This window comes from Cavia porcellus, unplaced genomic scaffold (assembly GCF_034190915.1).
Source record: "Cavia porcellus strain 051 isolate PalLab524CR breed Dunkin Hartley unplaced genomic scaffold, mCavPor4.1 scaffold_4, whole genome shotgun sequence".
In the NCBI taxonomy this organism is placed as follows: domain Eukaryota; kingdom Metazoa; phylum Chordata; class Mammalia; order Rodentia; family Caviidae; genus Cavia; species Cavia porcellus.
In genome coordinates this window covers 46,275,843-46,299,899 of record NW_026947487.1, presented here as the reverse complement: position 1 = coordinate 46,299,899, position 24,057 = coordinate 46,275,843, and the positions used below count along the sequence as shown (strand labels likewise).

Here is a 24,057-nt window from a genome sequence, read left to right as displayed (position 1 = left end):
TGTCTCAAGGAAATAATGAAAAAAACTCGTTTTATTTGCAAAAGAAATCACTGAGGCAAATATTTTTACCCCTGATCTGAACCAAAAAGCTAAGACATGATTTAAAAAACAAATAAATAAATAAATAACCTGGCGATTTTCAATTATGAATTTAAAACTGGCCTCTTCGTGAGCTGTGCTGCATGGCAGCTGTGCGGCCTCGCGTGACTGCACAGCCACTCAGAGCTGAGTCTTCTCACAGGGTTCGGTCCCCGAGCTTCTGTCCAGGTTTAACAGTGACCAGTCTCTCGCCATCCGCCAGCAACCATGCTCAATTATTACATCAGGAAGAAAACTAGAGCAGAGATTGTTAAAACTTATTAAAAAAAAAAAAAACTTACTGCCATCTATTAACCTCTTAGTATATGATGGAAATTGTCTATAGATGTGTTGTCTTACTGATTTTCTGCTTTGTCATTTGAAAAATGGGAATTTTTTTTTCTCTAATTCCACAGTAAAGTACTAGCGGGGAACCCATGTGCACATAAAGCCAACCTAGTTGTTATGTTTTAAAGAAACATAATTTCCTATTTTTTCACTTCAAGAAAATGACATATGATACAAAATGCGTCCTTTAAGTGCAACAATGCATAACCAGGTTTGCACATGTGCTGTACATGGATTATGCTATAGTTTGGAAATATACTCATTACACTCAGTAACAGTTCGGTAGTATAATCAGTTAAAAAATGAAAGGATATCACAGAGTGGGTAAGAGAGGAAACATTACTGTTAGGGAAGCACCCAGTCCACTTGCAAGTGTTTCACGATTCATTTTGGAACTCTTGGTTTGTTTCGTATTCCCTTAAATTATTGCCACACTCTTGCTGTTGTTTATAATGAAAACCACATGTCTGTTCCCATGTTACCTTGATTATGCTGATAAGTGCCTTTGCAGTATGCCTCTTCTTTCCTGAGAACTTCCATTCTTTATTTTTCTCTCAATCATCTGGACATGTTTTTTTTTTGTTTTGTTTTGTTTTTTTTTTAATTTAAGAGGAAAAAGAGAAAAACACAAAACAAACCAAAGCGGCGTAAGGGTACACGCAATACAGAACTACAAAACAAAACAAAACAAAACAAAACAAAAAACCATAACAGTAAGAAATTACCTGCTAGTAGATTACACACTATTTTCTTGAAAATAGTTCCTCAAATCACAGTATCAAAGAACACAAGGTGGACATTCAAACAGGGAGACTGCAAACAGCTGTGTTCAATGTTCCAAAAACATTGATAAAGTCAGCTATTTAACACCCCCAAACACACTTGCTGTTATATCCGTTAGAGCTCTTTTTCTTTTTTTTTTCCCTCTCTTTTTTACAACAAAATTTACACATCTTGGATTTTATTACTCCTTAGTGCTTATTACTTTCTTTGGGGGGGGGAAGAATACAGTCAAATATGGCAAAACAAAGCTGTCAGTCAATACCAAGGATAGACATAGCACATGGTGTAGAACAGAGTACAAGTTTATCAACAATGGTTATCAACGTTGTCCCTTGTTTCCTTAAAAAGAATTGTCTATCTTATTAGATATTATAAAGTTGGACAAAACAGTAGAGAACAAGACCAATAAAACTTAGGCATTGTAAACATTACAGGACTTCCAAAGAAGACAATAGTCAAACCAGAATGGGTATCTTAGTGAATCTTATTGTCTTCAAAGTAGTTGCCTATGTCTTCAAACTTGATACTATCATATAGAATGGAACAGAGTCTAATCAGTCAAAACAAGATCGTGGGAGTACTACAGGACTTCAAAACAAGTTAATAGGAAATCGAAAAGAGTTACTATTTATATATCCTAATTTTTTTGAATTTTTTCTTTAATTAAGACAAACATAAGAAATGACTAAATAATTTTTTTTGAAACAATAAGGGGGAGATTGAGATAAAACAGGACATAACAATATAACAATAGAGGTCACAGCATGACTGTTTCAATAACCTAGTACTTCACCACCTTATAACCTGACTTAATAGTAGTTACCATAGTGTCTTTTTCCTTGAAATATTTGGGTAAAACTTCATATACTCTAGCTTCAAATATTTTCATATCAAGAAGCCCAGAATAAAGCCTTTCTAATTAATGAGTGAAAACTTTATAAGGCTTCAAGGCCACCTAATGGGGAATCATGATTACCACATATTTTTATATATTTGAATCATTACTTACATTAGGGAAACTATTCGGTATTCACACATGCGAGATTGATTTATTTCACTTATGAGTATGGTCTCAAGCTGCGCCCATTTATTGATAAATATCTCAATGTGATCCTTCTTTATAGCTGAATAATACTCCATTGTATAGAAATACCACAACTTTTTTATCCATTCCTCAGTTGATGGGCACTTGGGTTGTTTCCAAGATCTGGCGATTACAAATTGTGCTGCTATAAACATAGGTGCATATAATTCACTGTGGTATGATGCTTTCAGTTCTTCTGGGAATATGCCTAGAAGTGGAATAGCTGGAATAAATGGGATTTCCAGTCCCAACTTTTTGAGAAATCTCCAGACAGATCTCCACAAAGGCTGTACCAGTCTACACTCCCACCAGCAGTGCAGGAGAGTTCCTTTTTCCCCACAGCCTCTCCAGCATTTGTTGTCGGTTTTCTTGATCCTGGCCATTCTTTCAGGAGTGAGATAGTATCTCAGTGTGGTTTTAATTTGCATTTCTCTAATGACCAATGATGATGAGCATTTTTTCATGTATTTATTTGCCATTTGCATTTCTTCATCTGAGAATTGCATATTCATCTCAGATGCCCATTTTTGGATTGGATCTTTGAATTTCGGAGGTCTGAGTTTCTTTAATTCTTTGTATGTTTTAGACAAGAGGCCCTTGTCTGAGAGAGAGTTCACTAAAATCTTTTCCCAGTTTGTGGGTTTTCTTTTCACTATGCTGGAGATTTCTTTTGACATGCAGAAACTTTTTAATAAGAAGTGGTCCCAGTTATTGATTCTGGGAAGTATTTCCCGTGCGGTTTGAGTCCTGTTCATGAATTCTTTACCTACTCCTATGTCTCCAAGGTTTCTACCTATTTTGTCTTCCAATAGATTTAGTGTTTCTGTTTTAATATTCAGATCTTTGACCCATTTAGATTTTAATTTAGTACATGGTGATAGACATGGGTCTAGCTTTAGTTTTCGGCAAATGGAGAGCCAGTTTTTCCAGCACCATTTATTAAAGAGACTGTCGTTCTTCCAGTGAACCTGCTTGGCTCCTTTATCAAAAATAAGGTGGTTGAGTGTGTTCGTAGTTGTGGTTGTATCTTCTAATCTATTCCACTGATCTTCAGCTCTGTTTTGATTCCAATACCATGTTGATTTTACTACTGTTGCTTTGTAGTATAACTTCAAGTCAGGGATTGTGATGCCTCCTGCTTTGTCTTTGCTGCTTAGAATTGCCTTTGCGATTCTAGGTCTCTTCTGGTTCCAGATGAAATTTAGGAGTGATTTCTCTAGATCTATAAGGTATGTTGATGGTATTTCTATTGGGATTGCATTGAATCTGTATAACAGTTTTGGGAGAATGGCCATTTTCACAATGTTTGTTCTTCCTATCCATGAGCAAGGGATGTCTTTCCATTTTCTGAGATCATCTTCAATTTCCTTTTTCAGTGTATTATAATTTTCACTGTATAAGTCTTTCACTTCTTTCGTAAGAGTAATTCCTAAATATTTCATTTTTTTGCTTGCTAATGTGAATAGTCCAGTTTCTCTTATTTCCCTCTCTGTAATTTTGTTGTTCGTGTATAGGAATGCTATTGATTTCTGAGTATTGATTTTGTATCCAGCCACATTACTGAATTTATTTATTGTATCTAAGAGTATTTCAATGGAGTTTAGGGGGTCTTCTATGTAGAGTATCATGTCATCTGCAAACAATGATAATTTAACTTCTTCTTTTCCTAACTTTACCCCTTTTATTTCTCTTTCTTGCCTAATTGCTCTGGCTAGTACTTCCAGTACTATATTAAATAGGAGTGGTGATAAAGGATATCCTTGTCTTGTACCCGACTTTAAAGTAAAGGCTTTCAATTTTTGGCCATTTAGTATGATGCTGGCTGTTGGTTTGTCATAAATGGCCTTTATTATATTGAGGTAAAGACCATTTATTCCAATTTTCTGTAAAGTTCTTATCATGAATAAGTGTTGGACCTTATCGAAGGCTTTTTCTGCATCTATAGAGATGATCATGTGATTCTTATTTTTGGCTTTATTGATATGGTGGATTGCATTTATTGATTTGCGTATGTTGAACCATCCTTGCATTCCTGGGATGAATCCCACCTGGTCATGGTGTATAATCTTCTTGATGATTTGCTGGATCCTATTTGCCAATATTTTATTGAGGATTTTTGCATCTGTGTTCATTAGGGAGATCGGTCTATAGTTCTCTTTTATAGTTGGGTCTTTCTCAGGTTTTGGTACTAGAGTAATATTTGCTTCCAGGAATGACTTAGGAAGGATTGCTTCCCTTTCAATTTCATTGAATAGTTTGAGGAGTGTCGGCATTAGGTCTTCTTTATATTTCTTGTAGAATTCTGCAGTGAATCCATCTGGGCCTGGGCTCTTCTTGGTGGGCAAGGACCCAATTACATTCTCAATTTCATTAGCAGAGATTGGGTTATTCAACAGTTTTATATCCTCTTGATCTAGCTTTGGTACTTCATATGCTTCTAAGAATCTGTCTATTTCTTCTGTGTTATCAAACTTTTGAGAGTAGAGGTTTTCGAAATAGGTGTTGATGATCCTCTGTATTTCTATTGGGTCTGAAGTGATTTCTCCTTTTTCATTTCTTATTGCATGAATTTGAGCTTTTTCTTTCCTTTTTTTAATAAGGTTGGCTAGGGGCTTATCGATTTTATTTATTCTTTCAAAGAACCAACTCTTTGATTCTTTGATTCTTTGGATTGTTTTCTTAGTCTCTATTGCATTGATTTCTGCTCTGATTTTTATAATTTCCTCTCTTCTTTTGGCTTTGGGCTTGACTTGCTCTTCTTTTTCTAGCTGTTTGAGGTGTAGCATCAAGTTATTTATTTGTATTCGTTCTGTTTTCCTGATGTGGGAACTCAGTGCAATAAATTTTCCTCTCAGAACGGCTTTCATTGCATCCCACAGATTCCGGTAAGTTGTATCTGCATTTTCATTTTCTTTTAGGTATTGTTTAATTTCTTCTTTAATTTCTTCTGTGACCCACTGATTACTCAAGAGTGTGTTATATAGTTTCCATGTGTTTGCGGAATTTTTGCAGTATCCTTTGTCATTAATTTCTAATTTCAGAGCGCTATGATCCGATAATATGCAAGGGATGATTTCAACTCTTTTGCATTTGCTTAAATATGTTCTGTGAGCTAATATATGGTCTATTTTAGAAAATGATCCATGTACTGCTGAGAAGAATGTGTATTCTGATGTTGTTGGGTGGAACATTCTGTATATGTCTATCAAACCCATTTGTTCACAGGTGTGATTCAGTTCTGTTATTTCTTTGCTCATTTTCTGTCTGGTTGATCTGTCCCTTGGTGTCAGTGGTGTATTAAGGTCTCCTGTTACAATTGTGTTACTGATAATTTGAGTTTTCATTTCTGTTAATAATTGTTTTATATAACTGGGTGCTCTGGAGTTTGGTGCGTATATATTTAAGATAGTTATCTCTTCCTCTTGGAGTTTTCCCCTTACGAGTATGTAGTGACCTTCTTTGTCCTTTATGGTCATTGTTGGTTTAAAGTTCACGTTGTCTGCAAACAGAATGGCTACTCCTGCCTTTTTTTGGATTCCTGCTGCATGAAGAATTGTTTTCCATCCTTTGACTTTCAGTCTGTGAGTATCTTTCTGGGTTAGATGGGTTTCCTGTAAACAGCGTATGGTTGGATTTTGTTTCTTGATCCATTCTGCTAGTCTGTTTCTTTTGATTGGTGCATTGAGACCATTTACATTAATGGTTATTACTGTTAAATGCTGGTTAATTGTAGGAATGTTATCTCTCTGCTGTTGCATCTTTATCTTTCTGTTCTGTTTAATTATTTGCTTTGCTTAGTGGTTTTTTCCTTTGTGTATCTAAACTGTCTTTCAATATTTTTTGCAGGGTTGGTTTGGTGTTCATGAAGTTCTTCAGCTGTTCTTTGTCATGGAAGTATCGTATTGCACCATCTATTTTGAATGATAGTTTTTCAGGATATATCAGTCTTGGTTGGAAATCATTTTGCTTTAGGATCTGGAATACTTCACTCCATGCTCTTCTTGACTTTATCGTTTGTGCTGAGAAGTCTGCTGTGATTCTGATAGGTTTTCCTTTATAAGTGATTTGTCTTTTCTCTCTGACAGCTTTTAATAATCTATTCTTGTGTTGGATTTCTGGGGTGGTGACTATTATATGCCTGGGTGTAGTTTTATTTTGGTTATGACTGTTTGGAGTTCTATATGCTTCACTGATCCTGATGTCAGTTTCTGATCTCATGCTTGGGAAATTTTCAGCTATTACTTCTCTAAATATCCTCCTGACATCCTTCATGTTGTCTCCCTCTCTTTCATTAATCCCTATCATTCTTATGTTATTCTTCTTTGCATCGTCTTGCAGTTGTTGAATTGTTGTTTCCTGGTTCCTTGTTATTTTCAAAAGATCTTTCCTTTCCTGTTCACTAGCTGCAATCCTGTCTTCAAGGTCTGAAATTCTATCTTCACTTTCATTAAGGCGGTTTTTACAACTTTCAGTGGAGTTTTTTATTTCCTGTATATCTCTGTGCATCTGCATTATGTATTCTGTTTGTTTCTTATATTGCTCGTCTAGGGATTCTATCTTTTTGTTTAGTTCCTCCAATTTTTTATCTGTGTTTTCTTTAGATATATTTAGAATCTCTTTCATTTCTTTTATCATTTCTTCTTTTATCTGGGAGATTATTTCGAGTTTGAATTTCTTTAAAGCTTCCTGGATTTGCTTGTCAATTTCAGTGGCTATTGTGTCCGATATATGAGGTGAATGGGATATATTTTCTTCTATATACATCGCTCCTAGGGTTTCTTGAGATGGGCTGGAGGTTTGAGGTTGTAATTTGGTCTTTCGTTTTGTCATTTTCCTATATTTCTGTGTTTCAAGTGTTATTTGAAAGCTTCCTCAGGATCTGTTGAAAATCCCCTTCTATGTTTGGAGCTACTGGGACTCTGGCGCCGCGCTACTCCAAGCCATTAGGCCTACAGAACCAGTGGCCCTCCTCTGCCTGCTCAGAACTCCGCAGTTCCAGACAAGCTGGGCCTCAGGGACACTGTGCGCCCACCTGCCCCTTGGAAGCTCCACAGTTCTTCAATCGCAGCCGGGTTAGGGTACTCACCACAGGCCGCAGTGCTTCAGGAACCTGTGGACCCTCCCTGGTTGCAGAGATATCCACAGTCCTCCCATCTGGACATGTTATTCCTCTGTTTTATAGAACTCAAGATTGTAGATCATCAATATGAAGCCGGTGGCTTTGTTTTTTTTTTAAACAATGATTCTGATTGGTTGGTTTGTAGCTACTTTCTTTGTCACTGAGACAAAATACCGGGCACCCACAACCTCAGGGGGAGAGGTTTATTTTGGCTCGTGTTTCAGGCCGTGGTCCCCTGGCTCCAGCACAGGGCCTGGCAGGGGAGAAGCTGCTCACCTCAAGGCAGATGGCAGGCAGAAGGGGAGGAGGAGCGGAAGGGAGAAAACACCTTTCAGGCCATGGTCTCGCTGTGACCCCCTCTTCCTGACTCCACGGGATCCACGGTGACCTCATGACACAGTCACCTTCCTGAGGCCCACCTGAGAGCACATGAGGTGTGGGGCATACTAGTTATAAACCATAACAGCACGTTGTGATCTGGGGGAAGCTCATGAGATTTTCTCTGTGTGCGCTGTACATCTTTTATCACCACCAGAAGTGCTCAAACTGGGAAGAATTTTCAGTTTGCGGTCTGAGGCATTTATTTGCTCAGGGACTTCTCCATTTGTTACTTATTGGAGTATTACTTTTCCATTTCAGCATTGCTCCTTCCCCTTAGGACTGCTATCTTTTTTATTTTGTCTTGTGCTTTGAGATTTTTTTTCTGCTTTATTTTTCGAGCCACTAATTTGATCTCAATTGAGATCACCCTTTACTTTCAAACTTTTACCAAAAAAATATATGTGTGTATTAATTTTAACTCTCCTTAAAGGGTTTTAACTTTCTTTTTTAAATTACATTCATCAGCTCTGTGCTTCACAGTTACAATTCGTGCAGCGCTGTAAAGAGGGCACAGAAGCAAAGGTCCCCATGTGCAGCCCGTCAGTCTGAAAGTGCATTTTTATATCACTGGAAAGCAGCTTTGCTTTCATTTTGGTTTTGGTGTTTGCTTGGTTTCCAAAGCAGATTATAAACCAGGAATGGAATAACTGTCCATCATGGACTGTGTTTGTGACCTCCTGTCCCCAAGGAGAGGACCAAGAGCTGTCATGCACAGAGAGCCCAAAGTGACAAAACCATGACATTCTTTCTAAATCCCTGGGAGCAGTATTCCACAGGAAACTGCAAATTGAAATATCAGTCCACGAGCATTTATTTTCTCTCTGAAGCCAAACATGATGTTCCTGGACTTCCTGGACTTCGTTTTTTTTTTTTTTTTCTTTGATAAAGGAAACAGTAAAAACAGTGCTCACCAGGGAAAGCATCTGAGATCAGCTCTCTCCCTCTCTGCACCCACCACCCCTCCCCAGCCTTCTTGTTGGTTTAGGTTCAAAGAACACAGAACGTTGTATCTGGCTTCTTCGATGCCTTTTTATTTTTTGTGGCTCCATTTTTATCCTCTCATTTAATAGATTTTTGTGACCAAATAACAATTGCAATTTTATTCTACAATCTTATACTTCAACTCCCTTGTCATCTCTTGAAATAGAATGAATTAGCAGAAATGCCTCATATCTAACAAAGACTGGAGGTTTTGAAGACTGCAGGAAGTTCCCCAGCCTGGAAAGTCAGTGAGTTCAAACCATGTTATCTTAAACAGAGGCCACTGTAAATCAATGAAGAGTTGTGGCACCCTTCATTCCCATGTCCCTGTGTGTTAGCTTTTCATCACTCTGACCTGGCTTATGGTCCCAGAAGTTCAGTCCATGGTCCAATGGTTCTATTGCCATGAGGCAGAGCATCATAGTGGAAGAGTGGGATGGAGCAGAGCTGCTCAGTTTATGGCAAACAGGAAGCACACAGAGAGAGAGCAGAAAGCCAGAGAGGAAGAGGCTGGGACTATTGTCCCCAAAAATACACCTCCATGACTCACCCTGTTTAATCTACTGGTGACATTAGACTCATGTTCTAGTCACCTTCTGAGAGCCCCTCAGCAACCAATCCTTCTGTGCAAAGAGCCTCTGAAGGAACATACCATAGCCAAATCATGACAACTTATTGGGCCAGATGTAGATAAACTGTAGCTGGGAAATGCTGACCACTTTCTGCACCCATTAAATGCTCCAACATGGAAAGTGATGCTGAGGACACGTCTGCATCTCAGCAGCAGACCTCTCTATCCTAGAAGCAACCTGAAAGTCATCCATGTCACCCTCCACCCATTCTTAAAGCCACAACTTTATTTAGGTTGTCTTTCCTCTTACGTACTTATACTCTGGCCCTTGCATTTAGCGATGGCTATTTTCATTTTTATTAAGAAATCCACAGGCCACTTAAAAACCAAGGCACAAAAACACAGAACAAAATCCTGAACACAGACCACTTCACGGGCAGCTCTTTGGTGGTTTTTTCAGTTAACACTCAGAAATTTCTGTTAAAATCCAGAGTGCTTTGGAAATGCCAGTTCGTGTGAACTGATGGACCCGGCCCTTCATCCCACGAAAAAACATCCCAGCCCTGTGAGAACTGAGGTCCCCGATGAGTGTTAAGAAAACAAAAAGGAGAGGTTGATTTATTGGTAATTCTCACAGCAAAAGCAAAGGAACACATAAAATCCCTTTCCCTCAGTGGTTATCTGTGAAGCAAAGCTTCTGATTTCTGCTGTACCAGGGAGACTCACCTTTCTCATGCAAGAGGAAATCGTGAGTTCTGGGGAACAAAGATCACAAGTGAAAGGAAGGACAAAGTAAACAGCTGACAACCACAAAAGGGGGCTGGAGACTAGTGAAGCATAGGAGAAAATCCAGAAGCACATGGTAGGTAAGATTCTCTCTGAGTGATGGCCCTGGCTTTGAGGAGTGACGAGGAATCCCACGGCAACGACCCTTTGCAGAGGTGATATTTTGAGAACAACCCATTTGACCCCTTTTTCTCATATTTTACATCACTTTCCTTCCTTCAGCAGGAGGACAGAGTGTGCAAGCATTGAGTCTTTGGCGGGTCTGTCTTTCCTGGCCTGCTTGGGATAAAGCACTCCCTTCCCCACTTCCCAGCCCTCTCCTCCCACGCCCACTCCTCCGGACAGCTGAGAGGGCTCCTTCTCTGATTAAAGCATAGATTCCACATCCCAAAAACACTTCTCTACTTTTCAAGGGAAAAAGAAGTCAGGCAACGGTTTATTTTGCATTTTTTCCACCCGACTGACATTAAACCTTAGCTGCCTTAAACGAAGGGCTTGCTAACACAGCAAGAGGTGAACTTGGCTTTCTGGCCACCTAGAAATCAAAGCATTCAATCTCCCAATCAAACCTCCCTCTAGGTCAAGTCTTCTTGGCAGGCAAGTCCAGAGGTTCCTGTTGCTTTCTGGCCTGCGCTCCCTGGGGTTTCTTCCCAGGCTATCTTACTATTTCCCCAGTTAGACCCCGTGGTGGTCTGAAAACCACAGAGAATCTCACCAAATCACAGGAATCAGAGACAGATGGAGGGAAGAGGGCCTTCCCAGCCCCACCCTGCGCTTTAGACTTCTTAGCAGAGGATGAGTATTTCTCCCTGGTCTGCTTCCTTTTGCTAAGCATATAGCCAGTTCCTTCACGAGCCTCTGAAATGCACAGCCAACACATGTACAAGATAAAGAGGAACAGGGTAAACCTAATTACTATGTCTTTTTTTAGCATTTTTCATCCATGATGTCTTCCTCTTCCATTCACTCGTGCCATAAACATGTTTAGACCACATGTGTCATCATTGGCCTCCCCTCTGGGCCATGAGAGTCCAAGATGAGCAAGATGCGAGCTGGCCCTGCACAGGAAATACACAGGCGAACGGACAGAAGTGAAAGTGTTGCAGAAAGCGTGAGCAGCATCCCCCAAACCCGCTTCTGGGGCAGGAAGGTTGAAGGACAGGAAGTCGTTGTGGGCAGGGGAACCCTGGGGAAAGACATCTTGTGCTTGCTAGAAGCAGTGTAGAGCAGTGATTAAGGGATACCGGTTCCAAGCCTCATCTGTAAAGCGGAATTACTTCTTGTTTTCAAGATTTCTTATGAGGGCTAATGAAGGTAACGTGCGTGACATTGCTGGCCTCCCATCTGCCGCAGACTGAGTCAGGGGCCACTCAGCCGAATGGGCGAGGTTACTGTCAGGAAGCCCCATCGGGGGTCACATTCAGCCACAGGCTTCCGTTTCTCAGTCCAGATGAGAGACTTTCACTTAAACAATTGTAACCTCCGGCTGTCATAGCCGAGGGCAGCACAGTATCCTGCACTGATTGCAGACTCACTTTCCTCCTCAGGCGTGAGCTAATGTTTTGTGGAGTTAGGTTTTTGTTGATATTTCAGCTGCTATTACATTGTTTAGCCAGGGTCTGGGACTCCCAAGAAGTAACATAAATTATTCTGTAAGATTCATTCTCCTTAAATCCTCACTGATTGCCACAAGGAGCTTTTGTAATTTTCCATAGGGTTGTAGTGTTTCGTGATTTGTTCTAGTCACTCTCCACAGAGCAAGTTACTCAGCCTGATCTATAATTTGTGGGATGAGAGTCTACTTGGGGTGGGGGGAGAAAGAGAAACAGAGAGAGGGAAGAAGACAGGGAGGAAAAGAGAATGAGAGAGAACAACTTGTTTTCTTCTCTAGGGCTTTTTCTGTCCTGGAAGGATTTTCTAAAATAATAGCTTAGCCACTCTGCAGAATTATTCACAATCTATCTCCATGAAAAGAGAGAGATATAAGGAACATTATGATTCAGTCATATGCTGTGTCTCAGAGATACACACAGTGGCCCTGCGGGAAGAACCTGTGTTCGTCACACCAAACACACAAATGCCCTTGAGCATGAATCTCCTCTAGCCCATCGAGAGCCCACCTGTCACAGGAAATGAAAAGACACACAATAGCAAATTGAAATATGGTTTATTGATCTTTGTAGAAAATTGTTGAACTCAAAATAAAATAGGGCTGTGTCCGAGCGTCCCCTTTCTCTGTGTGTATAGTGGGTGCAGGGTGAAAACCACTTTTCCACCTCCACCTAAGGGGAGTGGGAATTCTCTATCCATGATTGTTTTTGCAGAATAATTAATTGTGCAATTTTTTTGTTTGACACTATGTGTACTCTGTTTATAGCCCCATGTTGTGTGTTTGCTGAGGGTCAAAAGTAAATCAGTGTTTGATTAATGATTTTTATAGCTAACGGGGGAGGTTTTTAATTATGAGGTTATTGTACTATCTCCAAAACAGATGTCAAAGACCTGAGTCCCTTCACAAGCTATCTTTTAAATACATAATTTGGCATTCTTCTTAAACTTTCTTCCTTGTTGCATGCAGTCTTATGCACAGATTTAGCTTTTCATTATGATGCCAGTCTTGGTGTGCTCTATTTCTCGCTAATGACAATGTTCGTATTATTTGTACCTGAAGTTCAAATGCAATTGAAGCATAATTGAGTCCAAAGACTGCTTCCTTGCATTACCAGCATGGCATAGATTTTAAATTCACAGACAGCTGCATGGTTAAAAGCATCTGACATTTTCTCTAGCTTCATAAATCCACTCATCTTTTTTCATCTCTGCAGATTTCCAGTCTTGGTCTTTCTGTTTATAAGAACCATAGCCATTAGTCTTGTTGGCCTTTGCTCCTGTAATTCAGATCTACCAACCATGTATTTGTAGTTTCTTGCCAGCAAGAGCCATGTATTAAACATTTGTAACTGGCTTTCAGTAATTAAAGGTACTGCTTTTCCCATACACTCCAGTGTACTATCATTATGCTTGCCAGGCTATATACGGGAGATTTGTCCAAATTTACAGTGACCCCCAACTACTGCTTTAGTAAATAAAGCATCGTCATAAAATATAAGTGCAAAAATGTCCAGTCAGTTAGGTTTCCAAAATAATTTATTTTCCAGTTTTACAAGAGTCTCCTATGTTTGACTCCCTTCAAAATAAGCAATTCTTCATCATTTGTACCTCATTCACATTTGTTGTTTCAAGGTGAACCGAATATGACAAAAATGTAAAACAAACAAAAAAAAAAAGAGTAAAGAACGAAAGTAATGTTTGCATATTAATTCATTCTTTAAATATATTTCATGCATCAACTGTGTGTAGTAGACGCTGGCGGGAGCAGAGTAGACAAGGGGAACGCACACGGCCTAGCGGAACTCCCGGAAAGACAAAGACAAAGCCGTTTCACATAGACGGACCCAGCTCGCCTGCTCTTCCTGGAGCTCGGAGAAAGAGGAAGACTGTTGTGTGCTCCAGCATGTGTGGGTGCTGGGCGTGCGTTTGCCTATTCCTGTGCACATTTTAACTCCCGCCTGATGTTTTTATAGAGTGTAGGATTACAATATTGAAATAACTTAAGATTAAGATCTTGACCCATTCTCTAAAACTTCCTTTTCATACAATTCGCATCCTAAAGTAATTTCGAGGCTTCATAACATGACATTATAATGGAATTCACCTTTACATACATCACAATGTGACTGATTTAATCTCACTGCCACCTACATAATCACTCTTTAAAATTCTTTCCTTCCCTGCATAATGTCAACTCCATAAAAAGTGGATTATGTAGAAACCTCTTGCCACACACGTGATGTGCCATGTGAACTGAGATATTAATTTTCAGTTCATGGGTGCATGAAAAATTCAAATGTAGTCAAATGAGGCACCACCTTCAACCTATGCAATTTTCAGTAATTGCTTATTTCCAATGACTATATTTTATGTGGGAGACGTGTTCAGTAGAGTGGCTCATTACAGTAATTACACTATACCTTCTTAACAGAAATGACAGTCATTAAGCCCTATTCATTGCACCAAGGTTTTGTGTTTCATGGTCATATGTTCTTAAAATGCTGCCCCATTTGTTATTAACCGGTTAGTATTTTCAAAGGGAGCAAAGAAAAATAAGGCCCCTCGAATTTTTCCCTCTGAGAAACAGAAACGTATTGTTAGTACTTCCAATCAAAGCTGTAGTCAAATATTTATAGTGCTTGTGGTGCTCTTTCCCGAGTCACTGTCAAAGGTTTCGCTCTGCAGATTGCAGTCAATGGAAACAATGGTTCTTTAGGGTCTAAGCCAGTGGCGGCTGAACCCGAGGCACCTGTGCACAGAGGGCTGTTTGTATCATTGAAAGCTTTAAAACATTCACCATCTCTGGAAGTCCTACAGCCTCTCAGAGGCATCTAACATCTCCTGCAAAGTCTATGACTACTTTTAGGGGACTTAATTAGCTGGAATAATGTTCTAATTAATTGAAAGTTGCAATGGATCCCTGATTTTAAGGCATTTCATCGATAGATACAAAGCATAAATACTATTGCCTTGCTGGCTTTAGTGGGTTAGAAAACCAGTGGTTCTTTTTTAGTACTTCAGATGTGTTATTCTGATAATGAATTACATATATAGTATGAGTAAAAAGATCAGTTAGTTTAATTTGTTACTGTTTCGTAGTTTGTAGTGGTGCAGGTTGAATCTAGGGCCCTGTGCTTGCTAACCACATGCTCTACCACTAAACAGTGTCCCCAGCCCTATTTTTTCAAGTTGATGCAAAGTCTCACTAAATTTCCCAGACTGGGGTCAAACTTGTGATTCTTCTGCCTGACTCCATAGATAACATGCAAGAGGCATTCCAAAGTAAAAAATGCACAGACCCAAATGGAAGCCATTGCAGACAAGCCAACAGCTATGATTTGCATGGAACTGGTGTCTATCTTGGTTACTTTTCTCTCATAGCTGAGACAAAATACCTGATGCCAAAAATTAAAGAAAGAAAGGTTTATTTAGCTCATGGTTTGTAGAGGTTTCATTCCATAATCAGGAGGCTCCAGAGCAGGGTGGTGTGGCTGAGAGGCAACAGTTCATGGTGGCAGAAGACAGCAAAAACAACAACAGCAAAAGGGGCCAAAGGGAGGAGCAAGCCTCTTTCCATCCCTCAGATTGTGCAGGCTACTGCCCCAAAGTGGATGCCACATTCACACCACCAATCCCAGTGCCAGACCAAGAACCAATCACAAACTCCAGATTCAGCCACCTCCAAACCCCACCCCCCCACACACCCCACTATTTCTGCATGAGACTTTAAGGGGACATCCAGACACAAACCATAACAGTGTTCATGGTGACAAAACCAAGGTTAGTTATAAAGCATCCATTATTTATGAAAAAGAGATCCCACCTCCTTACTGCCACTCAGAACAGAAACATCCAAACACGGAATGAAGGACAGAGTGATGAGGAAAAGAGCAGACCCGGATCGAGATAGGATAGGTGGAGGGGTGGGAGACAGAACCAAAAACTCAAGCAAAGCTACTGTAGTAATCACTAATCAACAGGAGACACTAAAACAACAGGAGACAGCTCAAATTTGGAAGGGAAATAATGAATTGTTTGAGAACATAATTTTGTTTTTAAAAAATGAGAGAACTATCAAAGTCAAATCCCTTAGAAAAGTGCATTAGAAGAAAAAACAGCAACAAGCATACTATAAAAACATGCCCATAAGTAGCTCTACCTATAGCATTCTGTTCCAAAATGAGTTAAAAGTCATTAGAAACTACATAAAGTTGAAATCACAACACATACAATAATGAAAAAAACTCAGAAATGAAATACTGAACTCAAGGAGTATGAAGTGTGTAGATGCCATAAGAGAAATAGGTGGTAACAAAAAGGAAATTGTTGATGCCTTAAGAAAAATAGAAAGTGAAGAGAAAATTTTTCGAGAATCAAAAGAGAATGGAGAAAGAGGTAAAAATGATTTGCAAGAAAATGGCAAATTGGAGAAAGTCAAGTAGGTCTAACATTTATATTATAGGAGTCCCTACAGAAGAGTATCACAGCAAGAGGCCTGAACAAGCAGTAAACTTTTCTGAAATAAAAAAAGATTTGAAATTAGGTATTGGAGGCATAAACCATATACCTGAAAACATCAACTAGGAATAACCACAAACAAGACATACATCAGACGAGTTGCAGGACTAACAGGAAATAATTTAATGTCTTAAAAGATTTAAAATGGAAAGAGTATTAGATTAGCATCAGACTTTTCAGCAACAGTAATTTATATCGGGAGAAACTAGAGTGATTTATGAAGACTTTCCAGGCAGAGAGTATGAAAGTCAGAGCTTTTTCCTCATTTTGGAAAACCAACTTTCAATTTTATAAAGACTGAAATCAGTTATCAAGACGCCATCATATAAGCCATGTAATATGTACTATTGTTTCCGAAAGCCGTTTCTGAGTAAAGCACTGTATAACACTGGGAAATAAACCCCAAATTCACTCAGATATTGACATAAGCACTGAATAGAGCCACTCTTACTTCAGTGAGCGTTGAAATAAGGAGTCGGATGTGTCAGCGCTCCTTGCTCTATAATACAGGGGAGCACAATGTGTAAATGAGGAAACCGGAAGGGATATATGTGAGCACTTTTAAATACTCACCGTCTGGATTGTGTTCGTTACTGTTATTCTGAGACTATTGTCTATAAAATATGAAATACAACCAGTGAGCAATTATGAGGCAAGCTAATTCTGTCATCCCTTGCACCCTTGGTATACATGGCACACAGAAGAGTTTAGGTAAAATCCTTCTGTTAACTTTAAACTGAAACGATCAGAATCAACTTTAGTCAAAGTCCTGGAGAGAGTGAGCAGCTCAGTGGCCAAGAGCACTGCTGGAATCTGGGTTGTGCTACTGAAAGATCACTTCCCAGTAAATAAACCAGAGCTGCTTGGTGGAGGTAAGGGATTTGGATAGAAAGTATCCTGACCTCCAAGAACCTCAGCGCCCTGTGAGGTCCTATCAGAGGCACCAGTGAGCCTCCTTGAAGAGCTCGCCAGAAGCACTGAGATCATGTGACCAAAAATAAAGATAGCAACTGCAATAACTGAATCCATCAACTATGTCTAAACCTTGAGTTCAACATGATATTTTAAAAATAGTAATGAGTCATCAGGAAGATGACTGAAAATCAATTAGCTACATAAAAACTACAAAGTAAAGGTCAGGAATCAAGCACTTACCTTGTTTTTTTCCTATGGGGCAGCCAGATAATACAAGAGATAAAGAACCTCATGTAAAAAAGTACTCCAACTAGTACATAAAAAGGAAATGACTATTTTGCCAACTGAGTGTATTCATGGATCTTTGGAATGAACATCAATGCTACTAATATCACAAAGACAGCCGTAGGTAGCAGGCTTCTGCTGGTGAAAGAACAGGACCCCACCTGTGTCTCCCAAAGGCGTCAGCCCAAGTCTCCTGAGGGAGTCTCCAAATCCAGCTCCAGTCTGCAGGAATGGTGCAGAACAGAAGGAGACACTGAGTCACTCCAGGATGTGCTCTCCACAAAATCCAGACTCCTGGAAACCCCAGGTGAAATGCCCCAGGCTTTGACTTAGAAGACATTGCCAAGAAGTCATTGACAGCCACCCATTGTGTGTCTTCCCAGTCCAGATTATTCAAGCACGAAAAACTAAGAGGAATGAGTTGGACTTCCAGGATCCTGGAGTCTGTGTTAAAGGCATTATTCAGGAAATGTCTTTTAAATTAAAATTTTAACATTTTTAAGACATTGATTTTGTGTTAACAAAAATTAATTTAGTTATATTTCTACCAGTAATTCAATCAAGGAACTGTCACCTTGTGGAGCTGAATATTTTGGATTTACAAAGTAAAGCACATAAAAAAATACATTTTCCAACTAATCTGCCTTTGTTCTTCAATGCCAAATCTATATTAATATGTCTCCTTTGTCCATCTTTTAAAGTCCTGTGTCTCTGATGTGTTTAGATACAGAATGAGCTATTACTGACTTTCATAACACAATGTAGAATTTCAGATATAAAAATTACTTACCATGAGACAGATCTGTGTGTTCACTTCAGGTTATTGTCAGTATTTTCTAGGACCAGAAGAGGGCGCGGTAAAACAGCATAGCTCGGAGTTCGGCTCTTTGTAACTAGTTAAGAACGTTATTTGATTAAAACTAGTATCTCAGGGAAAATGAGAAAAAAGAAAAAGAAAAAAGAAAAAAATATCCAAAATTATATAAACACACTTAGGATATCTAAGATGATTGTGCTACAAATTCTATAAGTTCTTGGAACAAAGTAGTTAACATTCATAGGATTGGAACAATTTTGCCTATTATTGTATGGTGATCTGAGGAACTCTTGGAGATCATTATGTAAAATAACAACCCTAGTTATGCTTCTACCACCTTGTTTTGAAGGCCTGTATTGTCAGTGTGTTGGGCTCTTTGCTACTGTTATTTATTTGTCTTTTTTGTTTCATGTTTTTCTAGGAATTTGTTTTGTTTTGCTTTGTTTTTCCCTCTAACACAGAAAGGATAGGTATACATGTAGAGACTCATACATGTATAGAACTTCTCCTAAACAGTTTATGAGAATCAATTATGTAATGCATGATGAAATGAACAGCTATTTTGAAGAACAAGAGACACTAAGGTGCCCAGTGCTGATTCTGTAGCATCATGCTGTGAAATCCAGCAAAACTATTATGCTTTATTCAGAGTAATTTTAGTCTGTTTTGTACTGTTTAATTTCAACATACATGAAAGTATGAACAACTATTTTGAAGAGAACGAGAGACATTATGGCAGCCATTGTTGACTTCCCTATTGTCTGATTTTGAAGATGTAAAATGCCTTCATCATCCTGTTTTGATCAGTTTAATACTATTTTGTTTTGTGTGAATTCATTGTGTGTGAAGATATGGACAGCTATTTGGAAGAAAACAAGAAACAACATGATAGACAGTGAAGAGCTCCTGGTGTCTTGCTTTGAGATCTGTGTCTCTTACATTGTTTTTTCTTCTGAACTGTTTTGTTCTGTTTTGTGTTTAATTTTACCCTCTTAAAAATAAAATTTTTAAAAATGTGCCGTTTTACTAAGAACTGAAGGGATAGCTACATAACCACCAATCACTGTAGACCTTACTGAGAAAAAGAATAACTAAAATATATAATTAGATAAGTAGGTACTATATCTGGCATAACAAATCTTTATGTGTCAAATATGTACTTTAAAATACCTATTTATATTTATAAACTATATGTCACGATTGACACATATTATTTTCACATGTATGCATATATATACATATTCTTTCTTTCTTCTTGCAAAAACATGCCAAAGCTGAATCTAAATTCTTTATCTATTACCCAAGGTTTTCTTCCTCTACTTTTGCTGTTAGTTGCAACACCAGGTTTCAAATGCTCCTCTGTAAACTTAGCACTGCAATCTGCATTAACCATTTTAAGCTCTGGACAAAGAAGATTCTGTAGCCTTTTAGCTACTTTTCACAAGGCAGAAATCATTTGAGGAAACACTGCCCTGGGTATCATCCCAAAGGCTTTTCCTAACATGAAAATGTGTCACGTGCTGGCCACTCCACTGCAGGGACGGAAGGCAGGTGACTGCATTCAGGCTGCCACCTCCATAGGTGACAGGTGGCTGTGGCCTTCACTGTCTGCCTCTTTGAGCTAAGACCAAATCTTTAGTCCCTGTAACCTGGCTCTGTCTCCTGACTGCTGTGTCCGGAAATGTCACCAAAGAAGATGCTCCACAAAGCCAGGGTCCTTCAGCGGTGTCTTTTGTCCCCAGAATCTGTAACATCCCTTGGGAGACATGCGACCAGCTCAGGAGATTTGGTCAGTGCCCCAAATCACATCTCTGGGGAGGGGAGAAGATATGGTAGCCTTTCATGTACTACCAATAAAGCATAACTTCTAAATAAAGGACACCCTCTCTTGTCTGCCTATCTATACATTAATTTACTATCCTAGGAGTCTTAGCAAATCATGAAATTCAGTTTTCACTATGAAAAAACTAAATAAGTAAAGCAAGTAGGCTAGCTTTCCTGATGAAGGGGAAATTACCACTGAGTTCAGTGATTCTTCCCTTCCTTACCGGCCTCCTGGGAAATAGGAAAATTACATTGCAAATTACAGTGTTCCTCAGGATTGCCAGTTGTGATTGAAAAGGCCAGTTCGTGATTTGGGTTCTTTTCCAGCAATGGCCATGGCACCTATTGGCCGATGCCATAACTGTGTTTTCAGATTAGGGCTATGGCTTGGTGTCTCAACCTGCCTAACCCTTCTTGGAAGAAAAAAAATAGCTAATGGTTTGTTTTTCCTTGTAGTTTTCTGTCTCCTGCTTCCTTTTCTTCCCTCCACTTTGTTTGGAATGCGTCACACCTTACAGTGTTGCCTCTGATTGCTTTGCTTTGAAGCCCAGGCACCATGACACTTACACTGAGAGTTTCCCCCAAACTCATTTGCTCTTGGCACACATTTCCAACTTCACCCATGGCCACCATTGCGATGGAGTCGCCTTTCTCTTTCAAGGCCCACACAACTTCCACTTCCTCAGCAGACTCCCCACTGTCCCTCCCAGACATCAGTTCTCCCCCCTCATCTTCCCTGCTCACTCACTGCCCAGTACTTGTACATCTGCTGTGTTGTCCTTTGCACTGGTGACATCGTGTGTCCTACCTCACTAAGCCACTTGATTCTAGAATCCAAGGACTTTGATTCCTAGTTATTCTTTATCTGCATTGGTTATTGTCATGCTAAGTGATCAGTAAAACTAGTACAGTCTACTGGTGACAGGGAACAAGTATTCTGCCATTAGTAGCTCTGGTCTGTATCTTGGAGTCACATTTTCTAGCAGTTCTTTCTTAGGAACGTACCCCTGATAGTGCATGGTTAGTATTTTCTCTCTTGTCTCCTTTTACCAGCCACTTTTGCTCCTTCTACACCTGTCATTACTCTAATCTTCTGTGACTGGCAAGCAACACAGAGCTGAATCTGGGGAGTGTGACTCCCAGTCTACACTGGGCTTCCAGGATTTGCTTTAACCCCTTCCCTGGAACAGTTCCTCTGCAGTCCCCCTTACATGCCCATCCTCTGACTCCATGCCTGCAGACAGATGGCCCTCTGACCTCGTGTTCAGATTAGCATTGGATCCCACGCCAAGAACCACCAGTACGTGTTACTAAACAAAGATGCACAAGGAGTCCAATGCTGGTCTCTGCATCAAGTACTTAGGAAACTGAAAAGCCTGTTTAGGTGAAGGCCAAGGTCATAACCAGCAATGCAGACTCTCTGCCTCCCAGAGCTGTGACATGCAGCTGCACAGGTTCATTTGCAGCCCCTTTCAAACAAAAGCAGAAACAAAAACAATAGTGGAGTTATGTGAGGGTGCTTTGGTAAGAGGCATTTATGGTTAATGTTTTAGTAGTGCCATCTATTTAGTGACCTGTTGGTGAATTGTTCTGTGACATTCCACAACTAAAATCAGTCTTTTTATGCTTTCAGCTTCGCAAGTCTGTGTTCAGCATCAGGGCCAGGAACCTTCTGGAAAAGGAGACGGCAGTCACTAAAATCTTGAGGTAATAACAGTAAGCACTGACATTCACCTAGGCACAGTAGCTTATCCTAAACAAAAGGCTGTTTTCAATGAGCTGATTCTCTAGGCATCAACATGTGCTTTATGCTAGAAAGCAGCTTTGAGTACCTCTCCATTTATAATGATATTAAAGACATTGCTAACACCCTTCTTGAAAAGTAATACACTAGCACAATAGGCCATTTCTTTCCTTTCAGGTATTTTAGCATAAATTATAGGCATACATGTTTGTCAAAGATAAAAACACTTTACTGTTATTCTTATACTTTATTCTTATACTTTATATCTGCAGTGATATCCAAAGGAAAAAACATAATCATAACCGTGATGGTAAGACTGAAAGTGATCATTTTAAAGTCAATTATTTTTTAAAGTAATCGGGATTTATCAAGCTATTAAAATGTTTATGAAAAATCATTAGAACTGAAATGAAAGCATGCCTATTTTAGAACATTTATGAAAATATAATTGTCAGACTTCTTTCTGAAATATATCTTGAAGTATCGGTAAGGAAAATTAAACTACTCATTTATGAGTGTAAGCCTGTGTGCCATTAAAAACTCCCCATATAAGAACATATAAGTAACCTGATCAGTGTAAAAATCATGAGCCTTTGGAATAACATTTACTACTGCATCATTAAGTTGATGTGTCAGGAGGGAGATGCCCAAGCACAAGTGGACCTCTGCTGGCTTGGAAGCACTCTCCACACTTGTGTTAAGTGGAAGGAGTTTGACTGTCTTCTACTAGATTCCTTACCGACATGGTCACAAAAGCATTTTCCTAGATAGTATTTTACTATAACTTGGAAAACTGTAATGAGAAAGTAAAGCCAAATGAATGTGACATAAGAAACTATTTTTACATTTTGATTCTACCTAAAATATGTCTGCACAAAAACATCGTACCTAAGGAAGGCAGTGTCCCATGTATTGGCTCGCTACATTGGCTGTTCATGCCTAGAGCTGCACAGATATTGGAGCAGCATTTCTGAAATGTGATTAAATAATTTGGGCCTTGAGTAGCATCATTACAAAATATGATGAGGAATCCCAAGATGGGTTTGCTCTCACTGGCTGGTTCATCTGTGCTGTGGTGACCACAGCACACAGCTGGCCTGGAACACTTCACAGGCTCCAGAATTGCGGCTTAAGCCATGTCTGATAGAACTGTGGGAGACCGGCAGCGGCTGAAAAGATAAGAAATATGAAATATAAATGATCTTTATTTTGAGAATGCTGGGAGAGATACCCCCGACCCCCTGGGGTGTGGCATCTCCACCCCGGGGTCAGCGATCTCTCCGTGGAACATGTGGAGTGAGGCACATAAGTAGCCTTGGTTTGGGGTGGAACCTAAGGGAGCATTAGGGATGCACAGGTAGCCCATTGGTCTTTGTTTGGCACCATAGGTAAATTCCTAGAGGTGGGGAGATAGAACGCCTTGGCTTTGCCGGCTACAGTGTCCTGTCTGGGCCAAAACCCTTTCAATGTCTATTTGGACCAGTTCATGGTGGGGTCCTACAGAAAAAGATTGCTCAGCCCAATAGGACAAGGAATACCCCTCCAACCGGAAACCATTCCCAAGGAACTGTAAAACTCTGCCCGACTGAGAACAGCAATCAAGCTCACACCCTCACCTTCCCAGGACAGCTGCCACCCCACAAATGTGCTCTGCTCAGGGGACCAAGGGAGTTTCCAGAATGGAGTCAGCATAGAGTCTTGTAAGAAAGTTACCCCGCCCTCTCCACCCTGTGTGCTTTTTAAATAACCGAGGTCTGCTCCCTTGGTTTACAAGAGAAGAGACAAACTAAACTGTCCAGCATCTGTGGTGTGGTTGATCCAGGCTGTACAATCCTCTGTCCACCCAAACAAAGGGACAATTCCCACATGACTTTCTCCAGGTGGAGGGTCCCATTGGGTGCCATCTCATTATCTATCTGGGTGACAATTTTATTTGGAAAACCTCCTTCCAGGGGTTCATCTATCTGAGAATGAAGCTTTCAAAATCACTTGGTTGTCTCAGGGCATGTGTTCACAGGTCATTTAAACTGGAAAAATAAAGTCACACCTTCTCTGACAGATTCAGCTCAGCCTGACGAGGCCGTGTGGCTTTGTAGGTGCACAGGGTAGTGAAACTGAATGAGTTTGACAGGCGAGACAAGACAATATTTTCTCAAAATTTTGTCCATCTGCATACACAATAGTGTGAAAATGACTTGGTGAGGGAAAGTTT

The 24,057-nt window shown here is 39.7% G+C and overlaps 1 protein-coding gene across 2 annotated transcripts in view; it reads left to right on the top strand.

The window, feature by feature from the left end:
- The window catches only part of Nalcn (sodium leak channel, non-selective), a 302,929-nt gene that overhangs the window by 215,632 nt on the left and 63,240 nt on the right, over nucleotides 1–24,057 (top strand). For both annotated transcript variants that reach the window (XM_063246998.1, XM_003477592.5), the window contains exon 18: nucleotides 21,735–21,808. In XM_063246998.1, the coding sequence (XP_063103068.1) occupies nucleotides 21,735–21,808 (74 nt within the window). The remainder of the gene's footprint in view (nucleotides 1–21,734; nucleotides 21,809–24,057) is intronic.